Source organism: Larimichthys crocea, chromosome VIII (assembly GCF_000972845.2).
Source record: "Larimichthys crocea isolate SSNF chromosome VIII, L_crocea_2.0, whole genome shotgun sequence".
Classification (NCBI taxonomy): Eukaryota; Metazoa; Chordata; class Actinopteri; family Sciaenidae; genus Larimichthys; species Larimichthys crocea.
Genome location: NC_040018.1, coordinates 3,321,549 through 3,344,158, shown reverse-complemented (window position 1 = coordinate 3,344,158; position 22,610 = coordinate 3,321,549). Strand labels below are relative to the sequence as shown.

At 40.2% G+C, this 22,610-nt stretch overlaps 1 protein-coding gene across 5 annotated transcripts in view; it reads right to left on the bottom strand.

Annotated features, from left to right (window-relative positions):
- Nucleotides 1-22,610, bottom strand: part of znf609b (zinc finger protein 609b) — a 75,801-nt gene that overhangs the window by 30,961 nt on the left and 22,230 nt on the right. For all 5 annotated transcript variants that reach the window (XM_027281178.1, XM_027281180.1, XM_027281179.1 and 2 more), the window contains exon 2: nucleotides 21,620-22,500. In XM_027281178.1, the coding sequence (XP_027136979.1) occupies nucleotides 21,620-22,372 (753 nt within the window). In that variant the 5' untranslated portion in view covers nucleotides 22,373-22,500. The remainder of the gene's footprint in view (nucleotides 1-21,619; nucleotides 22,501-22,610) is intronic.

The following is a 22,610-nucleotide window of genomic DNA, read 5'->3' as shown; positions in this document are numbered from 1 at the left end:
TGAGTCAGCCAGGATCTCACTGGAAGCAGTTATTGTCTAACAAAGAAGCTGCGTGCCGTATGACTCCGCCACATAAATGACATATTTTTCTGTAGTATTTTAAAATGACATTTGTATTAAAAGCATAAACCTTTACAGAACGTGTCATTTCTTAAATGTCTCTAAGCAATAATGATCACCTTTTTTTTTACACACTACATTACAGCTAAGTTCGGAAAGCAGATCGGTGGAAGACGAAGCCGTAAACGTGAAAACCATCCGTTAAAAATCAACAGCTTCACACACACGCAACGCCGGGTAAACTTTCATCTCGCAGCCTTTAACAACAGCTTAACTGTTAGAAAGACGAGTAATTCCTCCACGTTTTGCTGTAAATTGCAGCCGCGATCAAATTTAACATCGTCTAAGTGTGACACGCTCATTTACATTCAGCGCTGCTGGTTTTATTGAGGTCTTTGATTATAAGAAGGTAAAAAAATAAAATAAAATGCACAGGGAGCTGTGTCTCTCTTCACAGAGCCAGGAAAAAGCTCTACCTGTGGTGACATATGCACTAGCTGATAAAAGAGACTGCTACTACAGCTACCAGCAGCATGATGGGAAAGTAAAAGTGATATAAAAAGACAGAAGGCACGGGGGACCGCAGGCTAGAGGACCGAGCCAAGATAAGTGGAGCTTACCAATTTGCTCACTTATGAAGCAGTGGCCTAATTTGCCCGGTAAAGCAAAGTCACACAGAGGAAAAACTCCTCTCCTTTTACGACTACTACCAAGCTGCGAAAGTAAAACTAGATCAATGTTTGGTAAAACATTTTACAACCTTTCTGAGGATTCAAATGTTTGTATTCCCGCTGCCGTTGGCAAAGTCGCCGTGTCGCCAGATTTCAGCAGTTTAACTTGAAAATAAAATAAAACCCAAGTTGTAAACATTTTCGAGTATTTAAGAGAAACTTAATATTCTGTTTTGGCTTCACATATTCAAACACAGCACCCGCTGTGAAGCTGTACTTACTGAGCTGAATGCTAATGTCTGCATGCTACAGCGCTAAAATTAGCTGGGAAGATGTTTACCACTCTCCTAGTTTAGCGTGTTGACATCCTAACATCTGCTAATTGGCACTAAACACGAGTACAGCCGAGACTGACGGGAATGACATTATTTTAACAGGTATTTGGCAAATGAACCAAAAGTATTGGACAGACTGAAACTGAATCGATGTTACATGTTTCACCAAAAAGATTGTGGTTCATCCTCAGAGGCCACACCCAATTTCATGCCAATTTATTCACCAGTTGAGGCATTTTACTCAAAACTACAAATGATAATGAGGCACTGTTAAAATATAAGTCAGGAGATCAACCAAGACATTAAGGTATATCCTCTGGGAATCATGAACTGTATAAAAGTGCATGAGCTTCTGATAGCTGCTGAGATATTACCATCCCTTGAGGCACATTGCTAGTGTAGCCAATGTGGTCTTTAAACCCCCCAAACAAGCTTTTTACTGCAGAAAAAGGCGACAATATATTCAGCTTTTAGTCACTCGTTAATATTACTGTTCTGTGCAATCATAAGCTCTGAAACAAACTAATTTAGCGTGTATGAAGCAGGTGAAGCGCTAAATACAAGTAAGTTAACTTCAGTATTTTGTGTAGGCTTGACTAAACCTTTCCTCTCTTTATTATTGCCTCGAGCTATGCTCTGAACACAGAGCTAGGCTAACCAACAGATGGGAAGACAAAGGTGATGATGGATGATCCCTAGAGGGTGCCAGTATTTTCTGCTCAAAACAAATGACTGGAACTGGAAAGATTACCTACAAATTTTTCTAAGAAACACTGACATCATTTGTACCTGCTTAGCTCAGAGATCTGGCAGCCAAGCTGGATGCCTGGTTGCTTGACTGGCTTACACACAGCAGGTGGTTTGGTACACGTTTCTCTTGTCTTGGTTCAGCTTGACCCTGTCAACCTAATTCCTTCCTTTCCTCTCTCTCTGGCTCATCCGGCTCCCTTGAGCCTACGCCTGCTATTGTTTGTTAGATGACGGGGGTGGGGGTTGGGTTAGAAGTGCACTGGGGTGGGCTGTTGGGTATCAGGATGACTAAAAGCTCTCCATGTTGAAGCAGAGTAACCTGAACATCTTTATTGTGTTTACTGCTGATAAAACACGTTAAATAGCAGCACATACTGAGTCTCTGCTCTATTAAGAGAAACAAAACTATTCGTTTGGCCTGGTTATAAGATTGTCTGTGGTTTGTACAGTTAGTGGTTAGCGGCTGGGAGTTCTTAACACATGAAACATCAGAAAGAAGGGCAATTTTCATTATCGACTGATCTGACGGTTACAGTTTCAACTAATCGATTCATTGTTTTGTCTGTAAAATGTCAGATAATAAATGTAATTTCCCACAGCTGGAGATGACCTCTTTGAGAAACAGTCGAAAACTAAATATATGACAAATAAAAGCACTGAATTGGATGGCGATTAATTGATTAATAGACTTAACTGTAGTAGCTCTAGTCTTTGGTTTCACTGTGGATAGTGGGTGGATTATAGCAGCAATATATGATATCTCAAGTTAACCTCAGCGCACCAATAAATACTGTTAACTCAGTCTAACATTGTAAATATGTCAAACACTCATTTTGTCATCAGCTGGGGGTTTATCTGGATGCCGATTCTGCCAAATTCCATTGGGGATTTTCTCCTTTTTCCGTTTCTCCCATTTCTCATCCTCCCACTTCGACCATAGGTCACTTGACAACAACAGTATCTATTACAACAATAAGCCACATTCTTGCCAAGGTCACCCACTTACGTCTGACAGGGAGAGAGGCTACACAAGAGAAGCAGAAATCCAGATAAACTAAGCTGAGCCTACAAGGATTTCTCTCTCTCTCGCACACACAAGCCCTCTCCATAGTCATAAATCTTATCTCACAGCAAAGGGAAACCTGACAACAAACTGAGAGGCTGTCATCAACAGCTCAGCCACCTAGATTCCCACCCATACACCAATGATTCACTCTTCGTGTCTTACAAGTCTGAGGCTTTGACCCAGGCTTTGAGATCAGGCTGGAGAGAGACATCCAGCGCCCTGTGTAGTGTACTCGATGTTTACAGTTCACCATAATGTTGACAACCAAGACCAAAAACTACAGTTTTTCGGGTACCTACCTTCCTGAATTTGAAAAAAACAAACAAAAAAAACAAAACAGAGGCAGTTGAGCAAAAATAGCCGCTCCTAGACATACTATCCAGAAACCTTATCAGTAAAGCAACAAAGAACATTTTACTACCCCCACATATTATACAAGAAAAACAAGTTGTTATTCAGGCTTGTGAGATTTCCCCAGAGCCCCCAACCTCAAACTATTTATAGATGTTCTGTTAGTCTGCTTCCCTCGTGTTGACTCTCTTCTGTGGGTGGTGGCTTCTTCAAACATTAGAAAGACAATCCTAAACCACATATCAATGAACACACACACACGTTTTAAAAAAAAAAAAAAAAAAAAAAAAAAAATCAGGATGCCAAATTACTTTCTATTGTTTTGACTTACAGGGGTCGACACAAACAAACTGAAACCAGTGATTACATGCATAGGGCATAGACACTTTCACTGTGGGTGCCAGACTGCGGGGACATTAAAATGACAGGAATGAATGTTATATTAACTTGAATTTGGCACTACGGCAAAAAAAAGAAGCTAAATATTACAGCGAATAGATGAACGTGAATCCTTTGATCGGCTTCCAAAATCTATTTTTACATACAGTAAAGATAAGCGGGTGATAAAGGTGCAGAGGTTAAGGCCATGGTTGTGTTTGTACATGTGGAGGAGAGCACCAAGCTCCTCGTTCTGCAGAGCTGCATTCACTGCGCTGTCCCCTCATGCTGCTACTTTAACTGGGGCTTGCTACTCTGATTGACCTCCAGTGCTGGCCGTCTCACAGAGCTCCTACTGAACCATGTCTATCTTAATGGACGGTGATGTGCACTATTACTGTGCTTGGAGCAGTTCCCTCAAAACCCTATAGACCTTTACACCTTAATGCACCTCGGGGGCAACGAATACTGTAGCTCGCGCCACATGAAATTTCAACACTTAGCGGCGAGAAGGAAAAATAGTTGTAAAGGCAGGTCGTTAGAAGCGGAGCAGGTTAAGTTACACCCCAGTTTATTTTCTGACCCACACAGCACGTCTATGACTTGTTTTGATAATTATAGTCTTGGGCTGACTTGAGAATAATCCAGGGAATTACGTGAGAAGCTTTTTTCTGTGAGTGAAAACATGCCAAAGCAGGCCAACCTGGAAATAAATCTACTTCAGCACATATCAAATCAATCTGAAAGCAGTTTGAAACTGTTCAGTAGATGCACTTTGGCATAACAGGCAAAGGAGATCGAGCTCTCGAATGTTCTTAAGACATTTGCTTAATCAAAGGACATGTGGCGACGTGTCAGCAAAATACAGTAAGCCATCAGACTGCAGCTGCTGGTCGGGAACCTCTAAACAAATTATATCTCTATGCCCTTCAGATCATTAAAAGCACTAATAAGTCCGGGCTGCGGTGATGTCGAGGGAGCCAGGGTAAAGTGAAACCCACTATAACACCAAATCTCCCCTCTATCTGCCAGCCGCTTAGCAGAGGTCTGCTGCTCTCAGCCATCAGAGTTTGATGACCTTGTTAGTTTGAGTGCCTAATCTGCTAATGCCCTGATAAAAATAAAACAGTCAGTGCAGTCATTGTAGTCACCCCCCCACCCCTTCTCCTCCATCCTCCTCGCTGTCTGCAGCTGCTATCCATAAACACAGATGATACCTCCATCTTTATTTGTCCTGCGTATCTTAAAGGGATAGTTGGGTGTTTTGAAGTGGGGTTGTGTGAGGTACTTATCTATAAAGTCAGCGTTTTACCTACAGCAGACAGACGAGGCAGTAACTAAATGTATTTTAGCCACATAAAAACAGCTGCAGCGTAATAAAGGAATATGATTAGTGTTCTGTGGTTAGTGCCAAAGGTAAAGAGCTATCTGACGACAATGTAAAGTGATGAAAATATTCTGAACAAAGTCAATGCAGCTGTGTTTAATCGCTGCAGTGCAATCTCCTCACATCACCCTCACCTACCTCGTGTAAAGTAGAAACAAAACTTGAAAGGCCCTCTAGAGTCAGTATTTAGACTAGTCCACCATGCTAAACCATGTTTCTCCAGTAGCCCAGAGTAGACAAACTAAACACTGGCTCTAAAGGTCTTTTTGGCTATCATAAGATGTATTTGGTGCATTTTGCAGAAGCTGTATTTTCTCCTTCATGTTAGTGAAGCGATAAAGGTGAAAGAGGGTTGCATGCTGCAACTACTCAGATAGATCCTACAAAATCCACAAATCCTACACCCTGGTCCTTTAGGGCTCTAGATTGGGGCTTTCATGTTTATTGCAGCCACCATCCTTCACGCTAAGAAGGAGAGGGTAATGCGAGAGAGTTGCAATTAGTAACTACACCACTAGATACCTTAAATCCTACACAATATTCCTTTAAGAGTGATGGTGGTCCAAATTATATATTGTTAGTTAAAAACAGCCTGGCTTGCATTTTTAGATGTCTTTTAGTAGATGATATTAAGAAGGGAGTTACTATTTTATAAAAATCACATTAGATTTTACACTGTATTTTACATTTTAAGCTTATTCCCACCACTGTGGCTCTTTGGAGTAATAATTAATACCTAATATAAGATTTGAGATGAGATCGGAATAAATAAACTAACAAACAAGCCTCAGTTGAAAAGTCAGTAATGTTTTTCCCATGCTTACTCTTCCACTAGAAACCATTAAGCCCTGAGCCTAAGGCTAACAACGGCACATCTAACGCGATGTGCAGTATATGAATATCAAAAATCAAGTGGATACATTAAAAGGTAACTGACTTGACATTCATCTTAACTGTATCAGGACAAAAGCCCGGATCATAATGGAGAGGAAGTACAGTCTGAAGGTCAAGCAGCACAGAAACAAAGAAGTCTTGCATCATATTTTTAAGGTTTATTAAAATGTCACATTATTCAGCAATAAACTAATTACCAGGACCTTTAGAGTAATATCCTTGGCTATATTATTAACAATAAAAATACCATAATAAGTGTGACATATGACTTATGTGAATGGATTTAACAGCAAAATGTCTCGCTCTTCAAGGGATACATAAACCTAATGGATATGATTAAGTATAATTTAGTTTTCCAGATGGACAGAGAGGCCCCACTTACGAAACATAATTGAATGTGCGAGCTCAGCTCATCGCCAAGGACTAAACAACTCCCCAGCCTCCCCTACAGAGAGGAGCTCATTTCCATATTAACTTCACCTTTATTGATCCACTCACCCATCCGCTGTTCTTGTTGCTAAACAAACACCCTGAAGTCCTTTCGGGGGGGTGTTTAGAAATAGTATGTTGTCGGACGAGGGGGGGAGAAGGCTATTTAGCGATCACAGGAAAAACAGTACATACTTGGATAATTGGACATTCTTTGGGTGTGGGGTGAAAAGTCATCTCAGCAAAAGAGAAAAACATCTACATGGACCACAAATTCAGGGAGCTTGCTCTGCATATCAAGCTGGAGGGAAATAATATCCATTCCTAACATGCCAAGCTATCAAACCCTCAGCCCATCTGTGCACCAGTGAAGTACTCTGAGACAAAAACAGTAACCCAACTAAATGCAAGCCTGTCTACTTGATTTATTTACATTACAAAATGATTTCACAGTCGCAACAGGGAGATCCCAAAAGGTTCAGATAAGTTCGACGTCTGCCGGCACATCAGGCGTTTGCATACAGGGATGTGTTCAAACACGTTTGTACATTACGCTTTGCACATCAGAAATTTGCCATTGTGTAACTGGCAACGTTGGCCGGTCAGCTATGTTGTAATTTAGTTTATCTGACCCGGTAACATACCGTCCCTATCAACCTTTATCTTTTGCTTGGAGTTTTTATTGCGCGCCATAGATGCGGTGATCGCTTTGTAAACACCGACACAGCGTTGCAGTAGCTCGAGTGATACATCCAACAGGAAGCTTATCCAATGCCAACGCTGCACAAAAGGTTAATAATACTATAAAGCAGGATTTTACAACTCTGGAAACTTATCACACAACAATCCTATAATCCTTTATTGCCAAATGAAGTTTCATTGTGTTGGAGCAAAAGCTGAGCCAGGTTCAGCTTCGTTTTTTGCCAAGCCACCCTGCAGTTATTTCGCCAGAGTCCGATGAGTTGTCACCACTGTACAGACAATGTGGATTCTGCATGTTTGCATGGGTCGTTTCCAAGTGGTTCGGGTCTCCTCCGAGTCCAAAAGACATTCATTTTAGGGTGTATTGGGGAAAATAAAATATGTCTTTTGGTGTGAAGAAGGTGTTGACCAACTGGGCTTCTGATAAAGACTAACATCCACCTGGTTTCTTAAATGTTTTTCTTTGCACGGTTATGGTTGCTTAATTCTTTCCAGCAGTACTACCCACATCACAGCCGTACCCATGACTGCAATAAATAAAAAACAACTGAAAAGACTGCTGACCAAATGGGTCTGGAAAAGAGATGGGAGGGAAAAAAAAAAAAACAGCAAGCAGGATGAACACTGTTTTGACAGAAGATTCTTTCTCTGCCTACAACAGATAATGCAACGCCTCTGTATTCAAGGTCACTGATGCAGTCTCCATTGAGCGTATCAGCATTCATAAAAGGACCGCTGTGGCAGGGGGTGACTTTGATGCATGTGGTACTCTTGTTTAAGGAAAAGAAACAGCACGAGAAAATCAAAACCCCACACACTGGAGACTATAAAAGTCATTGGCGAACAACCAATTTTTTGAGGAGAGGTATAAGGAGAGGATAACCTACATTTATCACTTCTGGCATTTAAGTCAGAGTAAATCATGCAAATAAAGATAATCTATAACACACAGGGATCAAAAGTCTGAAGGAAGAGTCTGCAGTATTAAGATGACTTGATTTGCTGGATAAAAAAGAATAAAAGGCTAAAGGTGCAGAAAATATATCAGGTAGAGCTTGTCAACTCTAATATTTTTTAACATTTAGTCCATAAATATCTCAGAAAATGGGGGGACAAGCAAAACTCTATCGTCTATCGTGCTTCTTGTTTGGCACTAAATATTTCCCGGACTTAACACGCACTTTGAAGTTAATGTTTGGTCGAGTCATCTGCAGTGTACAGCTGGTTTATATGGTCATTCTGCAGATAATAACTTCATCATAACTCTTTATATATTGTTATTTTAATGTTCTCACCGCCCCTTCATGGGTCTGGCCCTGGTCAATGAGCCTCTGCCAGATGCATAAATTTAAAATGTGTAAACAGTGACCGACTCCTTGATGCCAAAGTCAAATAGTTCCATGTCATCGAGTTTGAAAAGGACTTGGCAGCAGCGCAAAACTTCAGTTAAGGCAGCAGAACGGTACAATCCAGCAGTGTTTGTACACTTAATGCACATATATAGTTTATTTATCTATTTATTTCTCTTGAGGGGCATTAGATTGGGGTTGAGGATTTGAGGGATTCAGCGGTGATGAAGCATTAAGTTGTTGGACTGAGGCCCAGGTCAGCGAGCCACATGATGCTCTACCTCATTCTCAAACACACGCTTCTCTCAGCACGTTTAACATGAAGGCATCAATGTAATACTAGTAAATCTAAGGCAGTAAATAAGCCTGGAACAAAGCACTCTTACCATTTTTTTAAATCCTAATTTATTGACTAGAACATTATTAATCCCCATAACAGTTTAATTTAATGATACTGTTCAAGGACGTCAATAAATAAACCATTTTTAGTATCATAACAATGATTGAAGTTCTTTGATAATTGCATAATTTCAATAATAGAACATCTACTTGCTGGAAATCAGTTTTCCACGTAGGACAGTATTTATTTCTCTGTCAGTATTTCTCAAACTCGTACCACTTCAGAAGATATTCATCCACCATCGTAACAGCGTAGGCTAGCCTTGCTAAGATACAGATAGTTCATGCAGGATGCAGGATTATTTATAAAAAAGAAGCTTTTGAATTTTGCCGACCATTGTTGAATTTTGAACAAGAACCAGATCAAGAGCTTCTTGGGTACAAGAGATCCACACATCTTCATAATATTTCACATTTGGAGCCACGATTGCAGTGTTTTTTTTAGACTATGTTTCTGTTTACCTCCTTACTGTCACATTTTAGCTCATAACAAATCATAGATGGATATATGCGCACTAACTGCATGCCTGTGACGACAGAGCAATCTGATTTTGATACAAAATATTACAGAAAATGATCCTGCCATCTCACAGTTTGTGTTTTCATTCAAAACAAAAGTATTAAGGTAGTATTAAATGTTTCTAAATTAATTTATTTAATGAAAAATACATATATATTTCAGAGATTTCTCTGTGTACTACCAGTGGTGGTTGTACCACAATTTGAGGAACCAGTGCTCTATGCAAAGGGGAACCTTGTATGCTCTGGTGTTGCTGTCTGCATGCAATCAATCAACAAATCTTTGGGATATTTTGCAACACAAACGAGCAAACATTTACATTGATAACCTCTCAAAAATTATTATTAATAAGCTTTGTATAAAAGGAGTTTAGTATTGACAAAAAGAGCCCTGTGAAATGCAAACCTGTCCTATATTGTGCAAGCATCCATCGACTCATGAATGTTTGACATTGGTCCCAAAGGACGGACGTGTTCTCCCTTTAATTTCTATCAGCGGTATAATCCCCTTTTGAAACCCTTTTTAGGGTGAATTAGAAAGGCCCTGCATTCAAAGAGATGAGTGGAGAGAAGGGGGCGGGAATAATCACAAGGGCCTAGCTGTCTGTGTGGATTAGAATGGGAAAGAAAATCCTTTCATCTCAGATCTGTACTTCCAAGCTTCGGAAGCATGCATGCACACACTCACAGAGCACAGACACAACACGGCAAAGCTCAAAACGCACACTTCTCACGACATGAAGCCAAATTTGTCTCATGTATTTTAACATACAAGAAGACGTTATTCATATATAAACAGATGACATTCAATTATGCTCAAAACAGGGCACGCTAGTCACTGGATTAGAGAAAAGCTCGTATAAAAAGCTTTTCTCTCGAGGCTGACCTCTGAATTTGGCTCTTAGGCAAGACGGAGCGCATGATCTAACTTGCTTCTCCAATTTCTCAGGCTGAAAAGTGGACTGCTGCTCTATTTTTGGCAGACAGCCCTTTTTGACATACAGCAAAATGTAACGAGAGGGATAAGCCCGGAAAAACCTCCTCAGCCAGCAACTAACACCCTCCACACCACCACCACCCCCCCAAACAACACCATCTGACAGATAAGAAAATGGATTAGCCATTATGTGTGTTTGCTCAGTTGTCTACCTCTGTGAGGGTTTAACCGAGAGTAAAATAACTATAAGTCTAGCTGTGTGTGAAAGGAGTCGACACAAAGATGACTGTAATAACACAAAGATCTCCTAGGAGAAAAACACTCTTACTGTTTGATTACGCCAAAAGAATGAGAAGATTCTGCTGGTTTTAATGATAAACAATATTAGGGTTTGTAAAAGTAAAGGCAACCCTTGTGTTATTTGTACTGTATTCATTTACTAATGAATAAACGGCTCTGTAAGTCCAAGTCCAGGTTTCCCAGAAAAAACAAACATATGGCTCTCTCCTTGCTTTATTATATACATTTTGTTCATTATCTCAGGGGAAACACTCCAATGAAACGTCATCGCGAGTATCCAAAACTGAAACCAAACATGCCACAGACAAATGTGTTGTTTTCCCAAAAGGCCATACAACCAGTCAAGCGGTATTTTAGGCCAATTATAGATAATCACACCGTGGGACCTGCTCTGCAGAACTGAGTTAAGAACCTGACTCGTCCATGCAGCAAGCTCGAGCACGCTTACTGTCTCCAAATGTCTTTTGGTATCCAAAAAAAAAGAAAATTACTCCTTCTAACTTGCGTGTATTGCAGCAGCCAGCTGTTAGCTGAAGGCGATCTCGGTCTTTATTTCTCACCCCACCCAAACACACTTGCTACTTAGCTGAAACTACTGTAGTTGGCACCTTCTTGGTCTTACGTTGAGGTAAACTGAATATTTTTGGGTTTTGGACTGTTTAATGACGTTTCACGTCACAATTCAGCAATAACTTTTAAAAATAATAGGCAGATTAATCAATAACTTTAATAATTGTTGTTTGCAGTTAGAATTTCATTTAAAGCTATACAGCCTGAGGAAACATAGTGAGAGAAGCTTTATGTCATTGCTCCTACATAACTGATAATTCATAATTTTAAACTGTAGCAGGTATGTACTACAACATTTCACGGACAAGTCTCAATGTCTCAAGACGTCGCAGCTAAAACATCACGCTAGTAAACATCAGTTCCAGAGGGTGTCTGAGGTGATGTGGCAAGACTACAGGCTTGTAATTTAATCTGATTGCATATGAATATTTCTAAGAGTTGGCACCTTTCGTGGACATTGTAGTAAACTGAATATTTTAGCCGTTTGGACTGTTGGTCAAAAAAAATTTGACGTTTAATGATCATTAATCATCAATAACTTACAAAAATAATTGTTGGTTACAGCTAAACTTTGAGCTCTTTTTAAATCTATATAACCCAAGAAGAAAGAGCCATAATGCGGGAAGCTTCCTGTCGTCGTTCTTACATACTGAACTGTGACATTTTATTGACACAAGTCACAAGTTGTCATAGCTAAAATATGAAGCTAGTAAATATCAGGATTTGTTCCAGAGGGTGTGAAGTCTGGCTACTGCAGCATTTTGGTGTTCTGGAGGCAAAGTGGCGAGAAGACTCTGGAGGTTTAAGATGAGTTTTAGACTAGACATTTGTAATTTCATCTGATTCCATCTGAAAAAAAGATTATAGCACTCGTTCTTTTAATGTGAAGAAATTTTGGGAACATTACACCTCAGAGGAAAGAAATACTCTTTGATAAGAAGCAATGGTGCAACGAAGTGAGGAATTTCACAGCAGATTTGAGTTATTTTCTGAATTTGTCCATTTAACAACAAACTGGCAGCAAACAACCCCCTTAGAAAAAGTATTAGAGGGGGAGGGCAAGGCACGTAATCCTCTATAATCACTCCTTGCTCAAACACAGCCTTGCTGTTAACTTCCTCTTTGTTAAACTAAAAAACCTTTCACGAGCGGTTAAGCTCTCTCAAATGTTTTCTCATCAAGCGTTTCACGGTCAAACCTGTTTCGATATCGGTAATTATTTTAACATGCGCGCTGTAAAACATACAAATTTTCAGCGGTCCGCTATGAGCGAGAGAGAATTAAGTGGAGGAAATTCTTTTCACATGGCTGTAACAATAGAGATTGTGCAGAAACAAAGCCTTCAGCAACAACTGAAGAAATCCCCGAACGTAGTCTGCGAAATCTTTTACAACCGTAGCAAGTCAGTACAAACTTTGAGCCACCTCTTCTCTCACTGGTAGAAAATTCCAGTTGAGGGGGGAGAAGAAGGAGGAAAAAAAAAGCCACGTCTGCTCCTCCCCACTGTGTGGGTTTTGTTCTGCTAATCAGACCACATGCCTCAAGGATTCAGGAATCCAAGAGCTCTCAGCCAGCTCCTCTCATTCCACATACAGCCGCAGCAGCCTGTGACAAACTATTCAGTGTGTTGGGGGGTTAAAGACTCTATCCATTCATAACACTGTTCAATGCTCCCTCCTCTCCTCTCCTAATCTCACGCAGTTCTTTGCCCCCCTTCTCCATCTCCTCCTCCTCCTCTTACCCCTCACATGCCCTCTCTCTCCCCTCTCACCACAGCAGAGTCCTTTTTATCTATCTGCATACTGCACTCTGGGTCTGAATAGTCTCATGGTTTATTATTAGACCATGGTCCAACCGCACACCCACCACCGTTTTAAATAGAAGAAACAGAAGTAAGCCTACATCTAGTTAGTGCGAGGAAAGTCTTGATATTTAGATTTCTCTTCTTATTTTGGGTTGTTTCCTCTCTGTTCCACGGCTCTTCTTGCTACTCACGCATTGAGAGGCGAAATGAGGCACACTGGAAATTTGCAGGCTGACAATGGAAGACAGCTGCTCTCGCTGCATAAGTCTTTCATGAGCTGAATTAGTTGTACAAGCCTTTTTAGCTCCCTTCCCCCCACACATGCCTCCCCTCATAGCGAGCCGATCCAGACACAGCAACACACCTCGTGGAAAGCTTAGAGGAGGGAGAGAGACAAAGCATGACAGGGGCTTTGTTTGACAGATTTGTGATTGCTTTTTTGCACACACACACAAAAAAAAAAAAGTAGACCAACGTGTTTTGTGTCCCTGTAGAAAAACCATCACGTCAATTCTTAATGTGTTATATTACAATGTTTTTGTTTCAGAAGGTTAAATTATTTTTTAACAGTGACACACATGTTAAAATAAACTACAACCAGGTTTGCATGCTTTTACATCCTGCAGATACGACCCACACTTAGGTCGTAAAGCTCGCTGTTTTTGATTCATTGTAATGAAATGCATTAAAAAGATTTGAGTTACAGTACACCTTACAAACTAAACTACATAAATAACATCGAAACAGCCATCAAAATTACTTTTTAGAGATCAAAATCTATAAAAACACGACACATTAATGCAATTATATAGATTAAAGAAAGATCTTTTATGTTAGAAAAGAGCTAGTTTTTAAATTATGACAACCTAATGAAATAAAAATACTTGAAAGTGGGAGTGCTATTACTCATCGAATCTCCAATCTATTCTAGTAAAAGGTGGAACAACATGGCATTTATACTCCCAGCATGGATTCTTGAGGTTAACATGAACCTTGATTAGCCTCAGGGATTATTTAAAAAACACACTTTTGTTGATTAGGACTGTCGGTTACGGGAAATGCTCAGATAAGACTGATATTACCAGTTTTACATGGGTGTAATTCGCGCCCCCGGGTCTATACAACAATGCAATAGTAAATGAAACACAACCGACGGGGGAAACTGCCTCTTAGTGAGAACTCAGAGGAAAAACATCAAAAGGAGTTGATGAAAAACAGCCAATAAGGCTCTCACTGCAGAATTTGATCCTTTCACTACTAAGACCAGTTGCATTCATTCCAACCACAACTCTCCAACCTCTACTGCACTTGCGGTAAAAGTAAGCTTTACTTTATACTCAATATCAAAAGTGACAACAAATCCCAAAAGCCTCCAGGAAGTGGAGGGAAGGCACACAAATCAAGCTAAACATTCACTAAGGTCAAGGTGACTACAGGCGGTGTTTATGACTGGAAAGAGCAATATTAAAGTGTTCCAAATAAAATAAAAAATAAAAACTCTCGATGAGGATTTCCTGAGCAACTGAAGACTATGAACTTTGTGGGCCATGGCCATTCTTCTAATTCAATATCTGAATCTGTGGTTTTGCTGTGTGGGCTGAGGCATTTGGTATAATGTGGCTTATGCTGTAAAGATTCTCTAATATGGATTTGCAGAGTTACGGTTGCTGACCAGTCTACACGGCAATGTAAACCTGAAGATGTCTGCAACTGCAATACGTTCTTGATTGCAGCTGAGTGAAGAATAAGAGCAGAAATACCTAACTATGGCCTATGAAGACACCAGCTAAAGCATGAAAATAAACGCACCAAATGACAACAGGAGATCTTGAAGTTTTGCATTAATTAGTAATAAAATAAACCAACTTAAATTAAACACTTTGGTACGTTTCAAGGCCCAGCGATGCACAAAATGTATGACCGCTGGAAAGTTGGTGATAACTGGTTACTGAAAAGCAGCAACCACGAACAAGTTGGACACTAAAAACACTGAAATTGCTTTAATTTGGCAGCGTTTAAGGTTTGTACCAAATGACAAGAGCGAGCCAATTAATCTTGGAAGCTGTGTGTAAGTGACGTGGAAAAATGTAACATTTATTCCAACCTCTGAATCAATCTTCTTTTAACGAGGTTGCGTTTTATCAGATAAGCCCCCACCCAACATGTTTGAGAAGACAGTAAGATAACATGGAGTACATGTACTGACGCAATTATGGTTTGAGGGTTAAAATATTGGATGCAAAGTAACCTACCAAACCTCCGTCGATCCATAAGTACTCATGCCATTAAAACGGGGACATTTGAAAATATCGGCGTCTCTCTGTGGTATATTTTTTTTCCATCTTCTGATTACACAAGCCATTTTGATTTATACCGATTCAATGGACTGTTTTGATTTGCAACGGCACGTCAGTGAGGCATAAGACACTGTAAACCTTGGACATGTGTGGTATGCATGGTATGTGTCTTGGTCTGCTGGAAAAAGGAATAACCCGGATATTCACATTAAAAGAAAATATAAAAGCAAACCAATGTTCTTATCACCACGGTTATGTTTTATATCAATTCAAACAACTGTTCAGTATTAGTTAATCAGTTATTAACGTCTTTGATATGATTTGATACTTTATGTAGTCCAGTGTTTTGTTTTGCCTACAAGCTAAAACCCGTTCAGATTATCACAAAGGCAGCGGCTAATGGCAGCTGTGGAAAACAATTAGTGTCAAATGTTGTCTTCCTGTAGTAGTGAGGGACTCCCTGAGGGCAAACGCTTCGAACAGGCACAGGCAACAACGCAGGAATCACAGCAGTAATGAACTAAGGCTGGGAGATAATTTATCAACTTTCTGTTGAATCGACCATTGGGCATATGAATGTGTCGTGTTATTTGTTTAAACCTCCGTTCCCCAAATCTGATTCTAAGAAGGCGGTGATTAAAAACTGAACATAGATTTGATTATTTTGTGTGCATGCTACTCCATACCATATAAATATTGACCCAACAACCGAATCACAAAACTTTAACCATATTGCTACGCTCTATAATGTAACACAGTTTATGCCCGAACATAACTAGCTTCTAAGATGCATCATGCAACCATCCTGGCTCCTTACTCATCTTTGTACAGCTAACCTATCATGCCGTGAAGTCAAACATCAACCTCTGTGGCTGTGAAGTGAAGCCAATGAAGTGACTGTCAAAACTGCAGTTCCTCAAACGTCCACTTGAGGCTGGCTACAGAACAAGTCAGTCCCCATGTTCAAATGTCCAACTCCACAGCAGAAATAAACATGTACAAAAAACAGTTTTGGTCTCTATAGATAATTTCCCTGTTCATGACAACTGTACTGAGGGTGAATTACTATTTAACTCACCTGTTCAAATTATATTGAGTTATGAATAATTAACAGTGTGGCTGCTTTGATTGACAGGTAGGCCATATATTGAGCTTTAAAAACAGCTCTTCGGAAACTTGTGGGTGACATTACAGATACGATGTCCATTCTTTATACTGTCTATGCGTAAAGTTGGTGTGAATATTAAACCATCACTTTGAAACTTGCAGAAATGGGTGGACATAGATCTAATCCGACATTGGGAAGATGTAGAGGGAGGAGGAAGATTTCCGAAGCTATTCATCCACCCTACAAGCAGTATAACAGAGTATATTGGCAGCCTAATAAAGCCCTAGTGTCTGCTAAGAGTGTAAATCTAAATCTAAATTCTTGAGATAAATGTTTGTGCAAGATATAAAGAACATCTAACATATTTATACATTCATCCAAGCACTTAATAAATGAGAGGATTTGAGAGAAATTAGATGTTTTTTTAAATCCCTCTGTTCAATTATCTCTGTTAATAAAGCAACGACAGAATTAGTTTCACTATGAACACGGACAGGTAAGCCAACAGGCTCACTTTGTAGTGAGTTTCTTGATGTAATTTACTTCCCTTCTTAAAATAAGTCAGAGTCTCTCTTCTACTCCAGCGCCTTTAAAAGCCCTGGCTCTTCTTAAAAAGGAATGAGCTGTAACAGAATAGCAACAGCCAGTCAGGCACAGGCAAAGAGAAAGAACTCAAGCTAGCTCTGATGAAATCCCTCCACTCCCCGAGCCGGACATCAGCAGCAATGCAGAGCGGCGGCTGTGCTCTTTCATTCAAGTGCAGCCTTTTCCTTTCTCTCCTCCCTTTTCAAAGTAACATTGCCAATGTAATTTTCCATGAGAGCTACTCCATTTATCAAGGCCAGTGGCACATTGAGGCAGCTGACGAATGCCTTACTCCTCTAGATTTGTATAATGAGAGGTGGGAGAGTGAGACACACTCAGAGGTGGTTAGCACTTGTACGGAGGAAGTAAAGATGATTTATTCAGCATCTGAGAGCCAATGCTTTGGGGAGCTTTAACTTAGGACACAGACAATGTAGCCATGCTATTACACCTCAGCCATTGAGAAGAAGACTGCTGGCGAGACACATACTGATTAATGCTTAAATTACACTGGTCATGGGACAACTAGATCTTTTCAGTCAAGTTGTAATGAGGCAGACAAATTTCCAAATCTGCTTAACAATAATGGTGATCTTAAATACTGCCATTTTGTGTATTATCCAGTGTATCGACTCATAATCTAAACAATATATAGTTTTAAAGATAACACATAATATAATTTACATCAGTTCCTTTCTGAATTTACATTTTTCAAGTCACAACGACAAAATATGGCGCATTTCTGACCTCAACCCACAAAAGAAAAGGTGTGACATGACACAGGCTCTGCCACAGGCCACAGATGGAAGTTGTTAATGTAGTAAGTCGTTATTTTTCGGCTATTCATTTTCAGATTCTGTATCATTTTCACAGTTTGTGCAGGCTGACATAAGTCTACCCTTTGGACGCTGAATGCTAGCTATTGTGGCTAGTGAACGATGAAGGATGAGGGTTTTACTGTCATGTGAAATGCTCGTTCTGTCTGATGGTATGGTGGTGTACAAGACGGGATGTCACAGCTTAAACAAGACCGTATGTGGTCAGTCCTCATGGTGGCAAAGCTTTTACTGTTGCTCGTGGGAATATCTGTTACAGAGCTAGCATAGTTTCAGTAAAGGACATGTGAAATACAGTATGTAGTCCAGCTAATTGTAACTAGTGTATATTTTAAGACTTATACTGAGCAAACCTGTTAAATGGGATCTCCCAAACCTCTAGAAACAGTGCTGGGCTGAGATTACTGCATGTTGGAAATGCAGATTATGTGAAATGAGTCCAAGAGAAATGGCTCTAAAACAATGGGTGTAACAAAAACTCTTTGTGTCATTATAATTGGAGCCATTGGAGCCAAATACGCATTTAAAAGCCACAAAGAGACAAGAACCTTTTAGGGAGGATGTGCCTGGTGATTGCTTGACTTTTACAGTACTTGTTTTTACTCTGACTTCGTATATTTTAACTGTTACGCACCACAAAACCAAAAAAAATTACTAAAAATTATAATACTATTATTAAATTAGCAATAAAACAGTTTCTAATATGTCTTAATATGTAAAAACATGGTGTCCAGTTATTTTACTACATCCAGCATGTTCTTTATTTATCACAATTTATTTTTCTTGCTATGCCAACTTCTCCTTAACCCAACCTTTTACCAGTTCCAATCATTATAAAGGCGGTGCTCATTCAGATGTATATGAGTAGTTCCCTCATTGGTGTCGACACCAGGTTTGGATGCAGCCTGACAATTGTTATGCATGACCTTGTTCTGCCCCTTTTCTTTTGTGATGAGACGTTCCAGTTTCTCCATGTCGAGGTTAAGCATGTCAAACTGACTGAATAACATGCAAATAGCGCAGAACATTTTGTTTGGGTAGGTAGAAAAGAAAAACACATTTTACTGCATTTTTCTAACATCCTTTAACTGTCGTTGCTGACCTATAAACTGCTCTTCAAATCAAAGTTGATGTTTGCTGCAACATAATCACGCTTTCACCAACTGCCAATTTGAAAGCAGTTCTGACCCCTTCTCCTTTATTCGGCGCAGTCAACCAATTCATGTGGTTCTCCCACAAAAAGCCTTTTTCATTTTAAATACATTACGATTACAAAGACCTTCCAGAAATGTCCTTTCATAGCCCAAAGACTCCACTGCTTGTGTTCATGACTGGGTGTCCTGGATTTAAGGAATCAAACAGGCTTCCTCGCAGCCCATCCCCCACGCCACTTTTCAGAGCAGCAGGAAAAACGACGACGAAGGCGTGCTTTGCACCAGCTCCCTCCCCCACACACTGCTCCACCAGGCATTGCTGGGGCTTGTGGGATTAAGAATGGAACACGATGACAGACAAAAACAGTCCTCAGCACCTCCCTGCTCTGCTGTCTTTTATACTGCCAGAGCATGAAAAGGCTGCTATGAGGCATACAATAGACACAGTGATAGATCAACTCTGTGAGTGAACAAGATAAGTGTGGGTGAATAGATACACAAATCTTTATATTGTTCTTGTAAGATAATGTCAGTGTTGGGGGGGGGGGAGAGTGGAACGCGACGTGACATTTACTTAACTTCACAGGCGTGATGTGATGTATACGGCTGGCAATGTCTTATTATATTCCTGTTTGACATGAGCACTTGAATTTATTGGCTCATGTGCTTTCATGGTTATTTGTAACTCATGGTGGCTGGTATTAATTTTACAAATATGAAGGCAAAATGAATCAAGCCGTTACTGTAAAGAAAAGTGGGTAAAAAATAAAGAACCACCGCTGTGTGAGCTATTTCCTGTAGCTGGTCTCAGCATCATGTTCGTCAAGGGTGCCCTTATTCACCGTATGGTAATAAAAGAGGAAACAGCAGTAGGTCTTTTTATGCATCACATGTCAGGCAGCTTGAGGGAATAGAGAGTGCATCTCTAAGCCTGCTGTAAATGACAGACTATCACGAAACACAACTTCAAGAACACGACAGCGCTCTGTCCTTTTGTGTCCTATTGTATTAAATCAAACTGTGTTAATTAAAAATGATGAAAGCCTGTAATGGCTCAGAGATACTTTTCACAGACAAATGCAACTCCACAGTTGTCAATTGTTTCTGGCTTCTGGAAAACAAAGTGTCCTCTGAGTTAGGGCTGTGCAATTAATCAAATTTTGATCATGATTTCGATTTTGTTGTCAAACGATTTCATAAATCATATAATCCAGTTTAAACGATTTATTTTCCACTTTTCATTACACAATTTCTGAGCATGCGCAATACATTCCATTTCACATGGCCCCGCTGACTAACAGGATAGCCCATACTCCCTCACGCAGCTGAAGAGTGAGGAGGTGTGTCGTTTGGTGTTCAAAAACAGTGAGTGAGACTGAAAGCGAATGAGAAGAATCCGACGAGAAGCAGCAGCACATAATGTGCAAGATTTGCTTCAAGGTAATAGCTGCTCCTCTTGGTAACACCACAAATGTATTCAACCATCTCAAACAAAAGCACAAAGTCACTCACGACGAATTAATAAAGAAACAAAAAGACAAAGCCAGTGCCACAACCAGCAAGACGTCAACGCAAACTCAGTCATCGATCACAGACACATTGTTTAATGCGACTCCTTATCCGACAAGTTCGGAGAGGCACAAGTCATTAAGCTACGTTTACACATAGCCGGGTATGTTGAGAAACGAATATTTCCCTCCCTCCGTTTTCCAAAATAACATCGTGCACATAGCATCGTTTTCAAAAAAGTTTTCGTTTACATCAACCCGCATAAATACGCCATGGAGCGCCATCATAACTACGCCAAGCCTATGGGCGGCTGCTTCCATGATCATCGTCATAGCAAAAGGTAAACATTGGTCGCACTTTTGGCGCATCAGCTGCCTAAAACTCGATTCGTTTTCAGAGGCGAATTCACCGTTTGCGTGTAAAAGATCGGTACAAACGAAGGGAAATGTCTCAGTTTTTTAAATTACCCGTGTAAACGGGGCCTAACAGCTGCCATTGGATATTTCTTAGCTAAAGATATGCAACCCATTAATACAGTCGAGGGTGAGGGTTTCAAGAAGATGCTTATTGCTTATTGATGCTTATGCTTTGGATACATTTATGTTTTTCTATGCCTTATTTAATGTTCCATAGAGTACATTGATTTTATTGATTTAATGCTTTATACATTGCAAAACAGCTGTAAAGTACATATTTGTAGCCAAAATTTAATTTCAATTTGAATATTTTGCATAAAGAATCAATAACGATGTGTTTTTTGAGAGAGAGAGAAATGCTGAATAAATGCATTGTGAAACTCAAAATTAATTGTTTGAATAATCGTGATTTCAATATTGACCAAAATAATCATGATATTGATTTTTTCCATAATCGAGCAGCCCTACTCTGAGTTGCTGTTAAGACTTTTCAGCATCTGCATTTGCAGCACTCACTAGGGAATCTCCAAAATACACGAGCAGGCTCGCATAGCTTCATTTAGATATTTGTTTTAAGAGACTAATTACCAAAATAGTTCAATTTTTTGGATATTAATGTACAAATGTATTTAAAGCTGCATATTATGTTTATCAAGTTTAAAGATTACAGATCATGTTGCAACATAAGCCTGTGAAATTGACAACTGCACATGTCCCCAAATGGAAATAAAAAATTGCCATTGACAAATAAAATCAAACATTGGTCAGTGAAACAATCCATGCAGCATCAAAAGAGTAAACTGAAGAACGTACCTTTTCATTTTTCACCTTCTTTAGCGTCTTGCATTCACTATTACCATTCTCCACCTCCTCTGGTTCAGTTTTTGTGGTCAATGCTGGTACTATCCCAACAGGTTCAAGTGCAATATTCCCCATTTGATTGGCTTCTGCCAAGTCTGTTGATTGTGTGTTCTCAAAGGACGCATTACGGCTATTCCCCAAAGCAACTTGGGCTTGAGACACAACATCCTTCTCCGCAGCAGCTATTGCTACGACTGGGGCTCCATCTGTTTTGTCCTTCTTACTTTTCCCGCTAGCCCCTTCCTTCTCTTTTTTACCGCTCAGTACACCTCTGGAGGCTTTGCCCCCTTTTTCCATGTTCTTTCCAGAGGTGGAATTGTTGCCAGCAGCTCCTGCGCTCGCTGCTGTTGGCTCGCCTTGAGTCCGTCCTGTTGTTTCTTTTTTGCCCCCATCTCCTGCTGAAGCTTTGCTACTATTGTCTTTAGAGTTCTTACTGCGCTTGTATTTGGATTTGCTTTCTTTACCTTGAGAGCCAGACACTGGACTAACAAACCTGATGTTGTCAGGCAACGCTGCCACTGCACTGGGTGGTGCCGCCATGCCGTCCTTCGTGCCAGACATCTCAAGTTTGTCCTTCTCTAAGTCAGCGTCAAGGTCAATAATCAGATTTCCAACACCGATATCCCACTCATCCCCGCTGTCATAAGTGTCCACCGCATTAGAGTCCACACCTTTCCCGCCTGCAGTGCCACCACTTAGGGACATTTTAGTGCCAACGGCCCAGGTTTGCCTCAGTGAGGTCCGACACCCTCTCAGACGGTTTGGACTCAGGGGCAAGGGTTAGAGAATCCTCACGGTCTACTCGTTCCTGTCCCATTTATCCACATTTTGTCCTGGAAAGAAAAGACAAAAGAGTTATATTAGTCTAATAATTAAGACATATAAATAGTAGTACTACGGCACTGCCATCTCAGAACACAGCATTTCATTGGGTACTAAACAA